Source organism: Siphateles boraxobius, unplaced genomic scaffold (genome assembly GCF_051911475.1).
Source record: "Siphateles boraxobius isolate OS27281-9 unplaced genomic scaffold, OSU_SipBor_1 249, whole genome shotgun sequence".
NCBI lineage: Eukaryota > Metazoa > Chordata > Actinopteri > Cypriniformes > Leuciscidae > Siphateles > Siphateles boraxobius.
The window spans coordinates 106716-122500 of record NW_027508865.1 but is presented as its reverse complement, the minus strand read 5'-3'; the positions used below and the strand labels follow the sequence as shown (position 1 = coordinate 122500).

General features: G+C 44.5%; 2 protein-coding genes across 3 annotated transcripts in view; one reads left to right on the top strand and one right to left on the bottom strand.

Annotated features, from left to right (window-relative positions):
• lbh (LBH regulator of WNT signaling pathway) overlaps nt 1-4613 on the bottom strand; it is a 12819-nt gene extending 8206 nt beyond the window's left edge. Inside the window, exons 1-2 of the mRNA XM_077241945.1 lie at nt 4574-4613; nt 4372-4419 (exon numbers count right to left, since the gene is read on the bottom strand). The gene's annotated coding sequence lies outside the window, so the exon portion shown is untranslated. The remainder of the gene's footprint in view (nt 1-4371; nt 4420-4573) is intronic.
• Nucleotides 4614-7621: 3008 nt separating this feature from the next.
• LOC143749451 (phosphofurin acidic cluster sorting protein 1) overlaps nt 7622-15785 on the top strand; it is a 70317-nt gene continuing 62153 nt past the window's right edge. The window contains exon 1 of one of the 2 annotated variants that reach the window (XM_077241946.1): nt 7622-7943. In XM_077241946.1, coding sequence (XP_077098061.1) covers nt 7729-7943 — 215 coding nt within the window. In that variant the 5' untranslated portion in view covers nt 7622-7728. The remainder of the gene's footprint in view (nt 7944-15785) is intronic. The other variant, XR_013206980.1, reaches the window with a different exon arrangement.

Sequence of the window (15785 nt, the reverse complement as noted above, 5' to 3'; positions counted from 1 at the left end):
CGTGTGTGTGAGACGCTTCTGGAGGAATTAAACCCAATTATTGATTGATGCTGCGATGCCATTGGTCCGCTGGTTACTCCAGTTATCCAATCACAGCCTTCGCTGAGTCACATGAGCTTTGAGGGATTTATTCAGTAAATGTGTTTCTGTCGTAGTTTATGTTCATTTCGTCTAATCGGATAAAACCATTATCCACCTCAGTTGCGTTTTTAATGCGCATTTCTAGAATTTATGCGCATCTTGGCATTTCCACTCAGCGTTATTTAAAGGGATAATTCACTTTCAAATGAAAATCAGCCAATGATTTAATCACCCTCAAGTCATCCTCGGTGTATGTCAGACGAACACAATCAGAGTTATATTAAAAAATGTGAAACGTGGATCTATCCGCCGTAACCGAACTCCACACGGCTCCTGTGGACGTCAGAAGTAGTGCGTCATGGCGTAGCGTAAATATCAGCAGTCGCATTAGTTGCGCTAAGACTACATATATATATATATATATTATAAAGTTTTAAATGTATTAAAATGTACACAAACTTAGCGTTTTGCTTCAGAAGGCTTTAACTAACAGGAGCCGTGTGGAGTTCGGTTACGGCGGATAGATGCACGTTTCACATTTTTTAATATAACTCTGATTGTGTTCGTCTGAGAGATGAATGTCAGATACACTAGGATGAGTTCAGGGCGAGTAAATCATGGGCTAATTTTCATTTGAAAGTGAACTACTCCTTTAATGTAATATCCCAAAATGAATATAATAAACTGTGTTGATGAAGCTAGAACTCTGTTCGCTCAGAGAGATTCAAAGGTTCTCCGAGTTCCTGTGAACGTCTGAACAATAGAGGGAGATGCGGAAATAAAGAAAACCAAGGAGCAGGAATATCGTGAGTTCAATAGAGTCTCTTGTTGAAACAGAAAAGCGAGCGAGAGAGAGTTGAAACATGAAAGAAAGCAGAGGTTTCAGAAGAAACACTCCGTGTAAACATCCTTCTCACACAGAGAAGAATAACAGAAGATCAGAATAATAAAACACAAGATCACGAGCGGAGGAAGTGGAGGAGGACGAGAAATAATGGACAGAAGAAACTCAGAGTCTCAGTCTGTGTTTCAACAGCGAGTCTGAAAGAGATTAACACTTTAATTCCTCAAAGAATCCTGAAATAATGTATCAGTTTCCACAAAAATATGATCTTTTCAACACTGATAATAATCATAAATGTTTCTTGAGCATCAAATCACCATATTAAACTGATTTCTGAAGGATCATGTGACTGGAGTAATGATGCTCACAGGAATAAATTACACTTTACTGTATATTCACATAGACAACAGCTGATTTACACTGGAGTAATATTTCACTGTATATTTTCACCGCGCTCTCGTCTCATATCCTGTTTTTGTTCGTCAACCTTTTGAGTAACTTCAAAATTCATCAACATATCAATATATTATTAAACGATCAATTTCAATATGGCACATTATTCAACTTTAATAGATCATGCATCCTATCAAACATGTTGACGGACTCAGATGTTGCAGGAAGTGAGTGCTTTTATCCGAGGCTGTTTCCCGTGCGGACGTTCTGATCAAATATAATCAATTTATGAGTCCAATGACAAAATAAATGCTTGGAAATTTAATCCTGTATTTCCTGTGTTACTCAGCATGTGATGTATATGATGAAGTGTCCTTGCGGACAGATATATATAGTGGAAAATCATCACGACCACTGAAATGACGGATTAATGAGCAGAAATCAAGTGTCAGATATGAAGACAACACTAATATTAAACCGCTGGAAATAAACAGAATTATTGAAGCGTTGTGGGTTTATAATCTGAAATCAGCGGCTCCTTATGAGGAATCAGATTGCTCTGTTTTTCTATAGTGAAATTTAGATAATTGGATTAATACATCATTTTTTCAAATATTCGAATATTATGAGATAAATTAAATATTCTAACTGTTAAGATTGATTAATTATTTCTGATGATTTCAATCATTAGCTCTGTGTATTTGATCTGGTTACCTGTTTTATAAGCATTTTTAGTTTATCTAATTATTATTTTTTTTTTTAAATATGCCAAAATTATGTCTTGCGTTTCATCAAAATTATTTGTGTATGTGATTAATATGCTTAAAAGATTATTCTGTATGTGGATATTTGCTGTTGAACATATTTAACTGAGGCTGACATTAGTGATTTTGAAAAACCTCAAATGTTTAACATTCACTAATCTTGATGATGTCAAAATAATTAATAGTTTAAATGGATTATCTAATTTATTTAGATAATTAATTTATTAAATTAAATTATCTAACACACTGACGAAGGCCTACGAGTCGAAACATACACTATTTTGAGTGCGGATCCCAGCTATATTTTGAAGTTTACAATACATTCACATAGAAAACAAACATTATAATAATATCAGAGGTTTTGATCTAATAACTGAAACGTTAAACATCTCACCGACTGCAAACATTAACCTCAATATTAACCTCAAAAACGCCACCGGATTTATTTCCCACAGAGACGAGACCCTGGACACACCATTACCCAGAGTGCATCTGTTCATAATCACTGAACCAACGTCTCCTCGACTTCAGATGGACATCTCCTATAACACACTGGTGTATAAACTGTTGCTAGGGTGTTGCCAAGGTCATTACTGTGAACTGATGAGGCTTGAGCTCATGACTGACAGAAGAGCTGAAGTTCACAACATTAACACTGATCTGAAGAACACAGCTGTTCCCTGTAGAAATAAAGCTGACTGACTTTCTGTTAGGCATCATCATTTCAAGCGGATCAAAACAAGCATGTCTCAGGAACTGCCCTTATTTCATGAATGAATGTGTTTTTACATGCAAGATCTTGATAAGCAACATGAAGATTAGATCACAGATGAAGGACTAGAAACAATAAAACTAAACTTCACTAATGATATTCTATTGTAATGCTCTACTGGGTGGTTGCCCTGCACGCTTAATAAACAAACTACAGCTGGTCCAAAACGCAGCCGCTAGAGTTCTTACCAGAACCAGGAAGTACGACCATATTAGCCCGGTTCTGTCAACACTGCATTGGCTCCCTATTAAACATCGTATAAATGTTTAAATATTGCTGATTACTTACAAAGCACTAAATGGTTTAGCTCTGCAGTACTTGAGCGAGCTCTTAACGCATTATAGTCCTTCACGTCTATTGCGATCTCAAAACTCCGGCCAGTTGATAATACCTAGAATATATAAATCGACAGCTGGCGGTAGATCCTTTTCCTATTTAGCACCAAAACAACTTGAACAATCTTCCTAACATTATCCGGGAAGCAGACACAGTCTCAGTTAAAATCTAGATTAAAAACACATGTCTTTAATCTGGCATACACATAGAACACTACACATTCCTATTATTCAAATCAGTTAAATGATTATTAGGCTGCATAAATTAGATCAGCCGGAACCGGGAACACTTCCTATAACACCTGATGTACTCACTACATCATAAGAAGAATGACATCTACGCTAATGTTGGTCTTTCTGTTTACTCCGAGGTTAACTGAAGTCAGCCGGACCCGGGCCGCATCTAGATCTGATAGTGGACCTGCGCCTGGACACGGCCACAACGCATCCCTGAAGTGTCAGCAGAGATCGTGTCCACTAGACTCTCATCGGCACTGATCCTCAACAAACTCGCCTTCATACGCGCGTGATGACTCCGGTCTTCAACCAGATGAACTGCATAATATAATGTTCCGATCCAATCTGACCTCTGACCTGGTAATGCCTGAATCATAATCACACACTGTTCGTCCGTTGGCCAGAGGAGATCTGAGACTGAGCCTGGGTTCTCACGAGGGTTTTTTCTCCCTTCACTGTCGCCTTTCTTGAGATTGGCTTTTTGGCTTGCTTAGTCGGGGACATTTAATTTTATATTTATCAATATTATTACAACATTATTTTCCTATCACCTCTGTAAAACTGCTTTGAAACAATCTGTAAAAAGTGCTATATAAATAAAGGTGACTATTGATAAAGAGACTGAGAGGATCAGAGAGTGTGTTTCACTTCAGAGAGGAAAGGCCTCAGAGAAGCTCTGATGGAACAGATTAACATTCATCAGTGATGAAGATGAAGAAGATGAAGATACAGATGTAAATGTGACCTTTGATAGACTGAAGGATGAAGAGAGACTCAGACTGAACATGAGCTGAGGATGATGAGAACATCTCTTAACTCTGAATATTAAACACTCTAAAGTAGACAGGAACACTAGCGAGTGCCCTCGATCACACACACACACACACACACACAGCTGTCAAACTACACAACAACATATCGGTCTAAGGTAATGAGGGATCTTACCTGTGACAGAGTCGCTAGCTCATCAGAGACGAGCGTCAGACACGCGTTCAGTCCAGAACCCCTACAGAACACACGCGTTTAGTCCACAACTCTACAGAACACGAGCGTCAGACACGCGTTCAGTCCAGAACTCTACAGAACACGAGCGTCAGACACGCGTTCAGTCCAGAATTCTACAGAACACGAGCGTCAGACACGCGTTTAGTCCAGAACTCTACAGAACACTGGCGTCAGGCACGCGTCTCTCGCGTCTCGATCATCAACTCCCGCATCAGCGGCTGCTCGCGCGGCTTTATAGAGGAGGCGTGGCTCTAGTCGCTGTAGCCACGCCCACACAGGACTCAGTGGCTCGTTAGAGGATCGATCTACGTAAAGAAAAATAGCGCTCTTTGTGTGCAAATAAATACCGCTGCTTTCATAGAGAGACATATTTAAATAAATGAGTAATCCAGTCTATCTATAGGCTAAATAATTACAATCCCGCTTTTTAGTTTAACGACTCACTCCAAACAAATGCCACACTGTCAGTGTTCACACAGTATTACAAAATAATAAAAAAATGGAATTAGAGTTAAATGACAAGAACGAAACGTCACTGTCTACGTTAAGCGGTGACGTCAGGTTTCGTCACGCAGCAGACATGCGCAGACAGCTTGCGTTTTTAATATAGAATACATTCCCCAATTAAAGTTAATCAGATTTTTTTCTTTATACATTTAAACGCCACAGTATTGTTTAAAAGCATTTCCGCTTATATATTAAAATGATTTGTTTCTTTTCCATCCCATAATATATTAATATATAAATTCCTCCTAGCTGTACAACGACACGTACCTTCCTCTTCATAAAGTTTGCCATTTTCCAACACATTAGGACTCAAATAATGCAATTTCATGTTTTCAAAAGAGTCCATGGTTTTTATCCATCATGGGAACAAAGAGCAACTTTTACTGTTACTTTCCCTCACAGTCTCTTCATATTGTCAGAGAAAAACTAAACTAATAAAGCTTTTTAAAAATAAATTTGAAATGAGTTGTTAATTAAGTATTTTATTGTTTTGTTTAACTACGTTTTAAAACATGAAAAACTGTTTTAAATGTTCCATTTTTATGTTTGGATTGATAAATTATTCTCTGAAGTGTGATTGGCCGTCAGAAGAAAATGTGTTTATTGTTATTTGTTTCCAACATATTCAAAAACCTGAACAACTCATTTATGAGCAGGTGTGAGTATATGCTGGTCTAACTGCCTGAAACAATCTAAAATTCCTAATGTTAAACTTTGATTAAAAAAAACCTTTATAGCATTTTTATTGTAGTGTTATTGTAACAAGTTGTGTTGTGATCTATTACAGTTTTTCCACGTTAAGAACTATCTCGAGTCTTAAGCAGTTAACCTCCAAAACTCAGACCAACAAAACTATTCAAGTCTTAAAATAAGCTCGTTCCACCATAACACTGAACAATTCTCATTCAGAAAATATACAATTCACTCATAATAACTGACCTAAAAAAAAACACTAACCACAAGAGCATTACATGAATCCTGAACTTTAATCTTTGAAGTTTGAATGATTTGTTCACATAAATCAATGAGATTTTGTATTACAGTATAGGTAACAAGACTGAATAATTTTATTTCTATATCTTTACATATAGTAATTTACTTGCTAAAAACAAAAAGTTGGAAAAAACGTATAGTAAATATTCTGCTAAGCTTTTATATTTCAATATAATTCTTGCAGAAATGTATCAGTATTGAAAGCAGTGTGTTAGCATTGTAAAAATCTGCTGCAAATATAAATGTCTTTAGTGTTGACCGATGAAACCCTGTAACTGAGCGGATGTGATGAGCTGGTGATGCAGACTCTCCACTAGATGGAGACACAGTCAAGCGCAGCAGTCATCACTAGAGTTTACAACTGAGAAAAACAGTAACACACGGAGTTGCTGCTTTATTATTGGCAATATGTAATTGCTGTCAGTGATCAACAAAAACAAACAAAACAAACACACATGGCTTTTGGTTCGAAGTGTGCAAAAATAAAACAAAGGACCAACTAGTCCTCTTCCTGGTCCATCTAGTCCTCTTCCTGGTCCAACTAGTCCTCTTCCTGGTCCAACTAGTCCTCTTCCTGGTCCAACTAGGCAAGGCAAGTTTATTAATAGGCAAGTTTTTAAGTCAAGTTTATTCATAGCACATTTCATACACTATGGCAATTCAAAGTGCTTTACAGAAAGAAATTAAAATAATCATAAAATAAAAGCAAGAAAAAAAATACAGTTATAAAAGGAACTAAAATAGATATAAGGATGTTAAGGTTATAAAAGGAATTAAAAGAGACATAAAGATGATACATAGATAAACTTCTCATCTGGCAAAACACAGGTGTATACATTTTTTCACAGCTGCTTGTTTTACTGTGAGATTTTCTTATGTTGATTATACTGTGTCTACAACTAGTCATCTTCCTGGTCCAACTATTCCTCTCAATGGTCTAACTAGTCCTCTTCCTGGTCTAACTAGTCATCTTCTTGATCTAACTAGTCATCTTCCTGGTCTAACTAGTCCTCTTAATGGTCTAACTAGTCATCTTCCTGGTCCAACTATTCCTCTCAATGGTCTAACTAGTCCTCTTCCTGGTCTAACTAGTCATCTTCCTGGTCTAACTAGTCATCTTAATGGTCTAACTAGTCATCTTCCTGGTCCAACTATTCCTCTCAATGGTCTAACTAGTCCTCTTCCTGGTCTAACTATTCCTCTCAATGGTCTAACTAGTCCTCTTCCTGGTCTAACTAGTCATCTTCCTGGTCTAACTAGTCCTCTTAATGGTCTAACTAGTCATCTTCCTGGTCCAACTATTCCTCTCAATGGTCTAACTAGTCCTCTTCCTGGTCTAACTAGTCATCTTCCTGGTCTAACTAGTCCTCTTAATGGTCTAAGTAAGTCCTCTTTCCTGGTCCAACTAGTCCTCTTAATGGTCTAACTAGTCCTCTTCCTGGTCCAACTAGTCCTCTTAATGGTCTAACTAGTCCTCTTCCTGGTCCAACTAGTCCTCTTTATGGTCTAACTAGTCCTCTCCCTGTTCCAACTAGTCCTTATAACTTATTATTATTACTAATGTTATTATTATTTTAAATATTATTATTATTATTATTTGTTACTATTATTATTATTGTGTGTATACTATTATTATGACGATACGCGCCCCCTGTAGTTCAGACTGCGCACGCGCGTGTGTAGAAGCTCCGCCCAGAGATCCAGACAGAGTCCCGTTCAGAGTCGCAACAGACAGAGAAAGAGAGAGAGAGAGAGACTCAGACTCAGAGAGAGATCAGTGTGTGCTTGGGCTGAGGGATGATGGCGGCAGCGCTGGAGAGAGGAGGGCTTCGGGCCGCTTCCCTGAACCCGGCCATCGGTGGAGGAGCAGCGGCTCTCCCTGCAGCGGCTCCGGGGGCTCCAGTGCCCGGCCCGGGGCTCTCAGGGTCCGGGCTCTCCGGGGCCATGCCCGTGTCCATGAACCTCTTCGCCACCTGGGACATCGACCGCTCCTCTCCGAGCTGCGTGCCCCGGTACGAGCTGTGTGTGTGTGTGTGTGTGTGTGTGTGTGTGTGTGCTGCTTGTTTGTTTGTTTACTGATGTCCTGCATCACTGCTGGTCGCTGTTATTGATGTGAGTGAAGTTTGACAGTATGACATCATGTTTACCACAGCACACTGTAACAGTATTGGTCATATAAACAGTGATTTTAACACATGGCACTGGAGATCATATTCGTGCAGTAATATCTACATGTGATAGTCAAATCATCATTCTGTCATATTTACTCGCTCTCATATGGAATCCGATGTTTTGCTATCGTACTTATGACATTAAAAAATCAAAATAACAAAAGTCAAAATTATGAAATACGGTTGAAATTTTGACATAAAAAGTCCTAATTATGAGTTTAAGAAATGAAGAGTATGAGATGGAAGTTGAAATCATGACTTTTTATGTCATAATTAAATTTTTAGTTTTATGCCATAATTTTGATGTGTCATAATTAGTATTTACCAACGCATGATTATTTTTCTGATGCGGCACACATGCTCTTCCACACCCTCGTGTTTTTCAAACCTGTGAAACACAAATGTTCTGAAAGATGTATTTTCTCCCTGTAGAATTAAACTCAATGGGGTCTAAAATGTGTTTTCTCCGGATATCTCGTGTTGTGTCCCGCAGAACACACACACAGTCGCACAGGTTTGATCGTGAGTAAATGTGTTTTCTGGTGAACTCCTGTAGAGAAGATCTCGGTTTATGGAGCTTCGGTGAGCGGTGTGTCGTTAGTTTGTGCACTTCAGTGTGTGTGTGTGTGTGTGTGCGCGCGTGCGCATTTGTCTTGTTATGAACAGCTTCACACGAATGATGAATTCTAGAAGACACACTCTGGATAAAAGCGTCTGTTGATGTGTGTGTTCATCGTTTCTCGATCCGCATCACTGATACACTCAGTTCTTGTGTTTCCCGTGTCCTCCTGGATCCGGCTCTCCTGTGAGGAATCCCTGAATGTTTTCTTTCACACCCGTCATGATAGTGGGTTGACGAAGCGCAGGCAGTGTGAGACTCTTCCCATCACACTGTGTGTGTGTTTCTTTGCTCAGAAACACTGATGGATTATAAAGACTGAGCAGAAACTGACTGAGCTCCAGATGTGCAGCTCCATTACTCAGAGCTGACCCAGATGTGTCTCTGAGCAGAGTAATCCATGTGTGTGTGTGTGTGTGTGTGTGTGTGTGTGAGAGAGAGAGAGAGAGCGTGAATGAATGTGTGTGTGAGAGTGAGTGAGAGAGTGTGTGTATCTGTGTCTGTAAGTCTGTGTATGTGTGAGTGAATGTGTGTGTGACCAATCAGACGATCCCGATAATCTCACAACTCAAACATCATCTGCCGTGTTCGTGTTTTGACGGAGATTGATTGGTGGATTAGACATGATGATATTGGTATTATTAAATGATCTTTTAGAAGAAAACATACGCGCCAATTAGTTATGAACATCATTAATGTAAATTAAAACATGTTCATAATAGAAGAGTTTTTTAATAAATGAAGAGATCTGCTTCTCTAGTAACAAGTTATTATCCGGCTCACAGACGATCAAGTCAATGAGACGATAAAGTGTGTATTTAATATTTCAGAATGAGTGAATGTAGGTCAGTGTGTGACTCACTCCAGCAGAACAAGAGGATTCAGATCACTGAGTGTGTGTGTGTGTGTGTGTGTGTGTGAGAGACAGAGAGAGTGTGTGTGTGTGTGTGTGTGTGTGTGTGAGAGAGAGAGAGAGAGAGAGTGTGTGTGTGTGTGTGTGTGTGTGTGTGAGAGAGAGAGAGAGAGAGTGTGTGTGTGTGTGTGTGTGTGTGTGAGTGTGTGTATGTGTGTGAGTGTGTGTATGTGTGTACACTCAATATTTAGTAATATTACTGATATGACTGACAGATAAGAACTGAATTGATCAGAATAATGACACTATCATTGATTCTGTTATTTTCCTGTTTATCACTGTAAAACTGCTCTGAAACGATCTTTATTATATAAAGCACTGTAGAAATAAAGCTTGACACAGACACGACCCTGAACGCGTCTCTTTCTCCGGTCAGGAGTGTGTGTTTCTCCCGTCAGGAGTGTGTGTTTCTCCGGTCAGGAGTGTGTGTTTCTCCCGTCAGGAGTGTGTGTTTCTCCCGTAAGAAGTGTGTGTTTCTCCCGTCAGGAGTGTGTGTTTCTCCCGTCAGGAGTGTGTGTTCCTCCCGTCAGGAGTGTGTGTTTCTCCCGTCAGGAGTGTGTGTTTCTCCCGTAAGGAGTGTGTGTTTCTCCGGGTCAGGAGTGCGTGTTTCTCCGGTCAGGAGTGTGTGTTTCTCCCGTCAGGAGTGTGTGTTTCTCCGGGTCAGGAGTGCGTGTTTCTCCGGTCAGGAGTGTGTGTTTCTCCCGTCAGGAGTGTGTGCTTCTCCGGGTCAGGAGTGTGTGTTTCTCCCGTCAGGAGTGTGTGTTTCTCCCGTAAGGAGTGTGTGTTTCTCCCGTCAGGAGTGTGTGTTTCTCCCGTCAGGAGTGTGTGTTTCTCCCGTCAGGAGTGTGTGTTTCTCCCGTCAGGAGTGTGTGTTTCTCCCGTAAGGAGTGTGTGTTCCTCCCGTCAGGAGTGTGTGTTTCTCCCGTCAGGAGTGTGTGTTTCTCCCGTCAGGAGTGTGTGTTTCTCCCGTCAGGAGTGTGTGTTTCTCCCGTCAGGAGTGTGTGTTTCTCCCGTCAGGAGTGTGTGTTTCTCCGGGTCAGGAGTGTGTGTTTCTCCGGGTCAGGAGTGTGTGTTTCTCCGGGTCAGGAGTGTGTGTTTCTCCGGTCAGGAGTGTGTGTTTCTCCCGTCAGGAGTGTGTGTTTCTCCCGTCAGGAGTGTGTGTTTCTCCCGTCAGGAGTGTGTGTTTCTCCGGGTCAGGAGTGTGTGTTTCTCCCGTCAGGAGTGTGTGTTTCTCCGGGTCAGGAGTGTGTGTTTCTCCGGGTCAGGAGTGTGTGTTTCTCCGGTCAGGAGTGTGTGTTTCTCCCGTCAGGAGTGTGTGTTTCTCCCGTCAGGAGTGTGTGTTTCTCCGGTCAGGAGTGTGTGTTTCTCCCGTCAGGAGTGTGTGTTTCTCCGGGTCAGGAGTGTGTGTTTCTCCCGTAAGGAGTGTGTGTTTCTCCCGTCAGGAGTGTGTGTTTCTCCCGTCAGGAGTGTGTGTTTCTCCCGTAAGGAGTGTGTGTTCCTCCCGTCAGGAGTGTGTGTTTCTCCCGTCAGGAGTGTGTGTTTCTCCGGTCAGGAGTGTGTGTTTCTCCGGTCAGGAGTGTGTGTTTCTCCCGTCAGGAGTGTGTGTTTCTCCCGTCAGGAGTGTGTGTTTCTCCCGTCAGGAGTGTGTGTTTCTCCCGTCAGGAGTGTGTGTTTCTCCGGTCAGGAGTGTGTGTTTCTCCGGTCAGGAGTGTGTGTTTCTCCCGTCAGGAGTGTGTGTTTCTCCCGTCAGGAGTGTGTGTTTCTCCCGTCAGGAGTGTGTGTTTCTCCGGGTCAGGAGTGTGTGTTTCTCCGGGTCAGGAGTGTGTGTTTCTCCGGGTCAGGAGTGTGTGTTTCTCCCGTCAGGAGTGTGTGTTTCTCCGGGTCAGGAGTGTGTGTTTCTCCCGTCAGGAGTGTGTGTTTCTCCCGTCAGGAGTGTGTGTTTCTCCGGGTCAGGAGTGTGTGTTTCTCCCGTCAGGAGTGTGTGTTTCTCCCGTCAGGAGTGTGTGTTTCTCCGGGTCAGGAGTGTGTGTTTCTCCCGTAAGGAGTGTGTGTTTCTCCCGTCAGGAGTGTGTGTTTCTCCCGTCAGGAGTGTGTGTTTCTCCCGTAAGGAGTGTGTGTTCCTCCCGTCAGGAGTGTGTGTTTCTCCCGTCAGGAGTGTGTGTTTCTCCGGGTCAGGAGTGTGTGTTTCTCCCGTAAGGAGTGTGTGTTTCTCCCGTCAGGAGTGTGTGTTTCTCCCGTCAGGAGTGTGTGTTTCTCCCGTAAGGAGTGTGTGTTCCTCCCGTCAGGAGTGTGTGTTTCTCCCGTCAGGAGTGTGTGTTTCTCCCGTCAGGAGTGTGTGTTTCTCCGGTCAGGAGTGTGTGTTTCTCCGGTCAGGAGTGTGTGTTTCTCCCGTCAGGAGTGTGTGTTTCTCCCGTCAGGAGTGTGTGTTTCTCCCGTCAGGAGTGTGTGTTTCTCCGGGTCAGGAGTGTGTGTTTCTCCGGGTCAGGAGTGTGTGTTTCTCCCGTCAGGAGTGTGTGTTTCTCCCGTCAGGAGTGTGTGTTTCTCCCGTCAGGAGTGTGTGTTTCTCCCATCAGGAGTGTGTGTTTCTCCCGTCAGGAGTGTGTGTTTCTCCCGTCAGGAGTGTGTGTTTCTCCGGGTCAGGAGTGTGTGTTTCTCCGGGTCAGGAGTGTGTGTTTCTCCGGGTCAGGAGTGTGTGTTTCTCCCGTCAGGAGTGTGTGTTTCTCCGGTAAGGAGTGTGTGTTTCTCCGGTCAGGAGTGTGTGTCTCTCCCGTCAGGAGTGTGTGTCTCTCCCGTCAGGAGTGTGTGTTTCTCCCGTCAGGAGTGTGTGTCTCTCCCGTCAGGAGTGTGTGTCTCTCCCGTCAGGAGTGTGTGTTTCTCCCGTCAGGAGTGTGTGTTTCTCCCGTCAGGAGTGTGTTTTTCTCCGGTCAGGAGTGTGTGTTTCTCCCGTCAGGAGTGTGTGTTTCTCCCGTAAGGAGTGTGTGTTTCTCCCGTAAGGAGTGTGTGTTTCTCCGGTCAGGAGTGTGTTTCTCCGGTCAGGAGTGTGTGTTTCTCCGGGTCAGGAGTGTGTGTTTCTCCCGTCAGGAGTGTGTGTTTCTCCGGTCAGGAGTGTGTGTTTCTCCCGTCAGGAGTGTGTGTTTCTCCCGTAAGGAGTGTGTGTTTCTCCCGTAAGGAGTGTGTGTTTCTCCGGTCAGGAGTGTGTTTCTCCGGTCAGGAGTGTGTGTTTCTCCGGTCAGGAGTGTGTCTCCGGTCAGGAGTGTGTGTTTCTCTGGTCAGGAGTGTGTGTTTCTCCCGTAAGGAGTGTGTGTTTCTCCGGTCAGGAGTGTGTGTTTCTCCGGTCAGGACTGTGTGTTTCTCCGGTCAGGAGTGTGTCTCCGGTCAGGAGTGTGTGTTTCTCTGGTCAGGAGTGTGTGTTTCTCCCGTCAGGAGTGTGTGTTTCTCCCGTCAGGAGTGTGTGTTTCTCCCGTCAGGAGTGTGTGTTTCTCCCGTCAGGAGTGTGTGTTTCTCCGGTCAGGAGTGTGTGTTTCTCCGGGTCAGGAGTGTGTGTTTCTCCCATCACCAGTGTGTGTTTCTCCCGTCAGGAGTGTGTGTTTCTCCGGTCAGGAGTGTGTGTTTCTCCCGTCAGGAGTGTGTGTTTCTCCCGTCAGGAGTGTGTGTTTCTCCCGTCAGGAGTGTGTGTTTCTCCCGTCAGGAGTGTGTGTTTCTCCCGTCAGGAGTGTGTGTTTCTCCCGTCAGGAGTGTGTGTTTCTCCGGTAAGGAGTGTGTGTTTCTCCGGTCAGGAGTGTGTTTCTCTCCCGTCAGGAGTGTGTGTTTCTCCCGTCAGGAGTGTGTGTTTCTCCCGTCAGGAGTGTGTGTTTCTCCCGTCAGGAGTGTGTGTTTCTCCCGTCAGGAGTGTGTGTTTCTCCCGTCAGGAGTGTGTGTTTCTCCGGTCAGGAGTGTGTGTCTCTCCCGTCAGGAGTGTGTGTTTCTCCCGTCAGGAGTGTGTGTTTCTCCCGTCAGGAGTGTGTGTCTCTCCCGTCAGGAGTGTGTGTTTCTCCCGTCAGGAGTGTGTGTTTCTCCCGTCAGGAGTGTGTGTTTCTCCCGTCAGGAGTGTGTGTTTCTCCGGTCAGGAGTGTGTGTTTCTCCCGTCAGGAGTGTGTGTTTCTCCCGTAAGGAGTGTGTGTTTCTCCGGTCAGGAGTGTGTTTCTCCGGTCAGGACTGTGTGTTTCTCCGGTCAGGAGTGTGTCTCCGGTCAGGAGTGTGTGTTTCTCCCGTAAGGAGTGTGTGTTTCTCCGGTCAGGAGTGTGTTTCTCCGGTCAGGACTGTGTGTTTCTCCCGTCAGGAGTGTGTGTTTCTCCCGTCAGGAGTGTGTGTTTCTCCCGTCAGGAGTGTGTGTTTCTCCGGTCAGGAGTGTGTGTTTCTCCCGTCAGGAGTGTGTGTTTCTCCCGTAAGGAGTGTGTGTTTCTCTGGTCAGGAGTGTGTGTTTCTCCCGTAAGGAGTGTGTGTTTCTCCGGTCAGGAGTGTGTGTTTCTCCGGTCAGGACTGTGTGTTTCTCCGGTCAGGAGTGTGTTTCCGGTCAGGAGTGTGTGTTTCTCTGGTCAGGAGTGTGTGTTTCTCCCGTCAGGAGTGTGTGTTTCTCCCGTCAGGAGTGTGTGTTTCTCCCGTCAGGAGTGTGTGTTTCTCCGGTCAGGAGTGTGTTTCTCCCGTCAGGAGTGTGTGTTTCTCCCCTCAGGAGTGTGTGTTTCTCCCGTCAGGAGTGTGTGTTTCTCCCGTCAGGAGTGTGTGTTTCTCCGGTCAGGAGTGTGTGTTTCTCCGGTCAGGAGTGTGTGTTTCTCCCGTCAGGAGTGTGTGTTTCTCCCGTCAGGAGTGTGTGTCTCTCCCGTCAGGAGTGTGTGTTTCTCCCGTCAGGAGTGTGTGTTTCTCCCGTCAGGAGTGTGTGTTTCTCCCGTCAGGAGTGTGTGTCTCTCCCGTCAGGAGTGTGTGTTTCTCCCGTCAGGAGTGTGTGTTTCTCCCGTCAGGAGTGTGTGTTTCTCCCGTCAGGAGTGTGTGTTTCTCCGGTCAGGAGTGTGTGTTTCTCCGGTCAGGAGTGTGTGTTTCTCCGGTCAGGAGTGTGTCTCCCGTCAGGAGTGTGTGTTTCTCCCGTCAGGAGTGTGTGTTTCTCCCGTCAGGAGTGTGTGTTTCTCCCGTCAGGAGTGTGTGTTTCTCCGGTCAGGAGTGTGTGTTTCTCCCGTCAGGAGTGTGTGTTTCTCCCGTAAGGAGTGTGTGTTTCTCCCGTAAGGAGTGTGTGTTTCTCCGGTCAGGAGTGTGTTTCTCCGGTCAGGAGTGTGTCTCCGGTCAGGAGTGTGTGTTTCTCCCGTAAGGAGTGTGTGTTTCTCCCGTAAGGAGTGTGTGTTTCTCCGGTCAGGACTGTGTGTTTCTCCGGTCAGGAGTGTGTCTCCGGTCAGGAGTGTGTGTTTCTCTGGTCAGGAGTGTGTGTTTCTCCCGTCAGGAGTGTGTGTTTCTCCCGTCAGGAGTGTGTGTTTCTCCCGTCAGGAGTGTGTGTTTCTCCGGTCAGGAGTGTGTTTCTCCCGTCAGGAGTGTGTGTTTCTCCCCTCAGGAGTGTGTGTTTCTCTCGTCAGGAGTGTGTGTTTCTCCGGTCAGGAGTGTGTGTTTCTCCGGTCAGGAGTGTGTGTTTCTCCGGTCAGGAGTGTGTGTTTCTCCCGTCAGGAGTGTGTGTTTCTCCGGTCAGGAGTGTGTGTTTCTCCGGTCTGGAGTTTGTGTTTCTCCGGTCAGGAGTGTGTGTTTCTCCCGTCAGGAGTGTATGTTTCCCCCGTAAGGATTGTGTGTTTCTCCGGTCAGGAGTGTGTGTTTCTCCCGTCAGGAGGAGTGGTGTGTGTTTCTCCCGTCAGGAGTGTGTGTTTCTCCCGTCAGGAGTGTGTGTTTCTCCCGTCAGGAGTGTGTTTCTCCCGTCAGGAGTGTGTGTTTCTCCCGTCAGGAGTGTGTATGTCTCCGGTCAGGAGTGTGTGTTTCTCCGGTCAGGATTGTGTGTTTCTCCGGTCAGGAGTGTGTGTTTCTCCGGTCAGGAGTGTGTGTTTCTCCGGTCAGGAGTGTGTGTTTCTCCGGTCAGGAGTGTGTGTTTCTCCCGTAAGGAGTGTGTGTTTCTCCGGTCAGGAGTGTGTTTCTCCGGTCAGGAGTG